The 5,049-nt window shown below is 36.2% G+C and overlaps 1 protein-coding gene across 1 annotated transcript; it reads right to left on the reverse strand.

The window, feature by feature from the left end:
• Positions 1-4,273: 4,273 nt before the first annotated feature.
• LOC145954829 (uncharacterized) lies at positions 4,274-4,804 on the reverse strand. The gene has a single exon (XM_083069516.1). The coding sequence runs from the start codon at positions 4,802-4,804 to the stop codon at positions 4,274-4,276; it is 531 nt and encodes a 176-aa protein (XP_082925642.1).
• Between the last annotated feature and the right edge of the window lie 245 nt (positions 4,805-5,049).

Consider the following 5,049-nt stretch of genomic DNA (forward strand, 5'->3'; position numbering starts at 1 on the left):
GCGTATATGAATAAATAGTAGTCTTTATTTCTTTTTGTTATATTTTACTTATTTCGTAATCCTTCCCCTACTTCCCTTTATGTTCAACATCGACATAAATCATCATTGCTTTTTGTACTTGCCGGAATCAGGTCGGCATATCAAGTCCGTTGTTCCTGTAAGTTTGTCTCTTCTTTCCCTCCTTTCAGGGGTGATTTCTGATCTCTCCGAGCCTTAGATGTACCCGCAAAAGGGATTCCGACGATCAAGTTAGTTACATGTCTCTTCCAAATATTCCTATATATCATCCTACCTAAACTGAGGTCGGTTGAGTTAAATGTTCCCATAACTGTTGGGTTTGCGATTTTATTGAATAACTTCTTGAACACATCAGCATTATTTTTCCAATCTATAACTTCTCCTTTGTAACTCTTTGGCCATGTCAGCATAACCTTGCCGATCTCTGCTTATATTTGCCTTGTTATTAAATAACGAATATAGTATAGTAAATCGACAGTCTTCATGGTTAAGCTCAATTAAAGTTATTATTGTTGATGAGATTGGCATTCAATATCAGTACGGTACATAAGCCACCCAAGCTCAGAGTGATGTAAGAGCGTAAGAGGTTAAAAATTAGGTTTTGATCTACAACGAATGTGAAAAGGTATAATAAGGGGGTGTACACGTGGAAAAGTGTTTTTATTACAACCGTCAAAGTATGAATGAGTGTCTCCTCAACTGAATCATTTATTTATGAGTGGGTGTCTTTTCATTTATGAGATGGCGTACCCTCAATCCACAACCCCCCAAATGATAAGAGGTTTGCATCAAAAGGTGCGACTCATGAAAAGGCAGGGGTGTTGGGGTGTGAGAAAAATTAATGGTACGTTTAATAAGATTTTAAACGTTGAGGAGGTGCGGCAATGACTATTTAAGAGGGTTTCCAATGTTTGCTCTTTGTTTCTCTGTTATTTTTCTTCATGAGAGATAAAGTTAGAGTGGAAGTGTTGAAGAGAAGTGGGAATATTCTTGTGCAAAATACATTCATCCTTCAGGTATTTATTTGGTTTTGTTGCTCTGAGTTTTGTTGTCATAGCGCTATTCTAGAGTTTTTGGTCTCTTCATCTACATAATATGTACATTTAAATCGATAGGTAAGGGTAAAATGAAGACTGAGAAAGGAAAAAACAAAGTGTTTGAAGGTCTTGAAGGGAAAGTGCGTAAAAGAGGGGGAAATAATCGTAAAGATTCGCATCCCAAGATTGTAGTGACTGGTTATGAGTGGGTTAGGGGTGATGTGGGTCAATATAGTAGTAAATTTGGGAGTTTGATGGAGGCGAGTGTATTGCAACACAATTTAAGGTTTTGTTTACTTCCAATCCTTGAGGGAATCTCTATAGAACCCTGTCTACCAGAAGAACGTGTGTTCTTCCATAATTCTTTGACATCGCCAAGTATATATACGCACAAATGCATATTTAAAGATCTAGGCGTTTTAATCCCATTTACTTCCTTTGAGTGTGACTTTTAAAAAAAAATCAATGTAGCACCAAGTCAATTACATCCTAATAGTTGGGCTTTTCTACGTGTTTTTCAGATATTGTGTGCGATTTTGGGGATAGAAGTAAGTTTAGCAAAATTTATGCATTTTTATCAATTGAAATTAGGAGAACCACCATTTGGTTGGGTTTCATTGAGTGGAAGTTCACAAGTAGGGGGATTATTTCAAATATTTTCCCAATCCTATAAGAATTTTAAGGAAGAATTCTTTAAAATATGACTTACTCAAAGTGATCCAAGCTTGGAATGCGTTTTCCGTTTAGGTGGAGAGCCTAGATTCCCTTTTTATTGGCAATCCCAACCTTTGAATGTTTCTAGCTCAGAGGGTTTAGAGTTAACCCCATCCGAGACGAAGGATATAGAAAAGTTACAAATGCTGCCCCGACCTTTAGAAAGCAAATCGGTTTTATTGCTTGCTGGATCAAAAAGTCCTCGAGAGGATTTAGAAAGTAAGTTATAGTCATAATCTTTGCAGTTTTGTGAAGATTGTTTACATTTTTTAAGAGTGTAATTTCATGATTTTCTATAACATGTAGGTATAATCGGAAAAAGCAAATGGCGTGAATTAAAATCCAAATTCAATATAGAGGATATCCCTGATGTCAATCCTACTAAACATCAAGTGAAGAAACAAAAAATAGAGAGGAACAAACTAGAAGCAGGAGTTATTGGCCAAAGTCATGTTACAAAGGGAACTATTACAAGGAATGTCACGGCCCTAGGGGCTAATATCAATCAGCAAAGTGTGGGGAAAGAACCAGTTATCGATTTGGAAAAAAAGAAGGTAAAATTTCATTTTTCAATGTACTTGTTTTTCAGGTTTGATATCATTCAACATTGTGCTTTATAGGCCTTAGAGGCTGAAAATACAAGGGTTCATGAATCATCGGAACAGTTAGTATTGAGCTTACAAGCTTCGATAGCCCAACTTGGATTTTCTTCCCCAACTCAGCAAGAAGGATCGTCCCAATCTGAACCAGTGGTTCATCTGAGGACATTGCATCAAAGATATGATTCCAGCCATCCACTTGAGAGGTTGGATCATATAAGTATGTCTCCAGATGTAAAATCATTTTGGAATGCTAAATTAACTACAGATTCATTCTACAAGGAGGATCCGACTTTCATTGCTGATAAAGCGATGATCGAGAAAGTCGGACCTGTGCAAGGATTGGATTTGGTGCAAGTAGTTTTGCAGAGATCGATTGTTGTAGTTGATCATTGGAAGAAAAAATGGGAGAAAAATGAGACATAGATAAACGAATTGAAGGACGAGAATGCTCAGATTGGATCTTTGAACTTAGAGGTAGCTGATTTAAAGAAGAAATTAGAAGAATCTTCAAAAGCTTTTGAGATGTCTGTGAGATCAAATAAATCTTACGCAGCTAAGGTAGATTAACTTCTCAAGAAGGTAAATTCTTTAGAGAAAGAGAAAGAAGCTCAATCTGGGAATGTTGCCGAGCTGGAAAGTAAGATAAATGGGTATGAGAAAATTGGTCAAAGTTTGCAGGACGAGATTAATGGTCTGAAGGAGAAAAATAAGGCTTGTCAAGATGTTATTGCTACCAATGTAAAGAAGATTGGGGACATGGAGAATCAAAATAAAAAGCTAAGTAAAGAGCTTGGGGCAACCGAGTTTCAAGTGGTTATAGAACATTAGAGAGGGTTTGCTAAAGCACTTCGGCAGGTTTAGGTTATTTCGCTGAACATCGATTTAATAGAGGTTAACATCAATAAAGATGTGAAAGAAGGTAGATTGATTAATGAGGATATTTACTTGAAGATACAAGTAGTGAAGAGAACAATGAAGAAGGAGAAGAAGTAAAAACTACATAAATTTACGGTTTTTGTATGAATTTCAGAATGTAATGAAAGAATCTTAGTTATAGATATGATTTTCTTCATGTGATTCTCTTCACAAATTTCTAACATCAAATTAATGCTATGTGATTCCCTATAATTCATGGTTGTGTATGAATTACTTCAATTATGTATGTATATAAAGTTATAATAAATGAATGTAAATGAATCGGCCATTTATATATTATAACTTAACTTGATTTAAGTTTGCTTCGTTGGCTTCCAATCGTCTATATCATTTGCTAACTCTGAATTTATTTAGTCTTAAAATCGGATTAACATAATAAAACCTTGATATCTTCAACTTGAAAAATTCGAAATTTAACTTGGGTAAATTTAATAAGTTTGCTAGGCTCAAGCTTGACCAATATAAAAATGGAATAATGCTCAAACTCAGCCTATGAGATGGATAATTTGGCTCATGCAAATGTAAAAAATGCAGATTTGATTTATTGAGCTTGGACTCGGCTAATAAAGATTGTTTAAACTCATACTTGGCCAAATTAGGCTCGAAGTCGACCGATTAAGATGAAATAAGCTCATACTTGGCGTATTGGGCTCAGACTCGGCCAGTAAAGATTGACTAAGCTCATACTTGGCTAAATTAGGCTCGAAATCGGCCAATAAAAAATTAAATAAGCTCAGACTTGGCGTTTTAAGCTCAGACTCGGCCATTAAAGGTGACTTGAGAATTCGAATCAAGGGCGAAATATATATTTGGAAAATAAAGAGAGATTGGAAATATTGGAATTGCAATTCATTTATTGAACATGGGATGCCTCATTAAAACCTCTTCAGCCAAAACCCTTGTTTCTTTTATATTGGGAAAAAAGATTGAAGTAGGAAAAAGAGTACATCACCCATTTTCACAAGCCTAACTATAATAAAACTTCAAATGAGTGGCATTCCAAGTTCTAGGAATGGCTTTACCACTCAGTTCTGCCAATCTGTAATTTTCAAGGCATTCTAAGATGCAAAAAGGTACTTCCCAATTTGCTGCAAGCTTTCCTACTGATGTTTCTTTTTTGGCATCTCCTGTGGCTCTCCAAACGAGATCTCCCTCATGGAAAGATCTCACTTTAAGCTTAGAATTATATCTTCTGGCTGCTCGAATCTTGCAAGCTTCTTCAGTTACCTTGGCATGATCTCGGACCTCATCCAACAAGTCCAGGTCAGTCTTCAACTCTTCCCTATTTTGTGCTTCATTGAATGTCATCCTTCTGTAGCTTGGTTCACCCACTTCCACCGGTATCATGGCATCAGTTCCATAATTTAACTTATATGGAGTTTCTTGAGTAGTTGTTTGCGGTGTGCAGTGATATGCCCATAGAATACCAGGTAATTCTTCAACCCATTCACTCTTGGCAGAGCCCAATCTCTTCTTGAGTTCTTTGAGGATAACCATATTTGCTGCTTCGACTTGTCCATTCGTTTTTGGATGCTCAACTGAGGTTACCTTATGATTGACACCGAGTTGGTTTAAGAATTGTTCAAAATTCTTATCTATAAACTGTTTTCCATTGTTGGTGGTGATTGCTTAAGGTAGTCCATGTCTGCAGATAATTTTCTTCCATGTGAATTTCTGGACATTTGCTGCTGTAATTTTTGCAAGGGCTTCTACTTCAATCCATTTTGTGAAGTAATCAATCC

Source organism: Cajanus cajan, chromosome 2 (assembly GCF_000230855.2).
Source record: "Cajanus cajan strain Asha chromosome 2, NIPB_CcT2T_4, whole genome shotgun sequence".
Lineage (NCBI taxonomy): Eukaryota > Viridiplantae > Streptophyta > Magnoliopsida > Fabales > Fabaceae > Cajanus > Cajanus cajan.

Excerpts from the sequence above, each read along its gene's own strand:
- LOC145954829 (XM_083069516.1), bottom strand. The coding sequence starts at position 4,804 with ATGGTTATCCTCAAAGAACTCAAGAAGAGATTGGGCTCTGCCAAGAGT.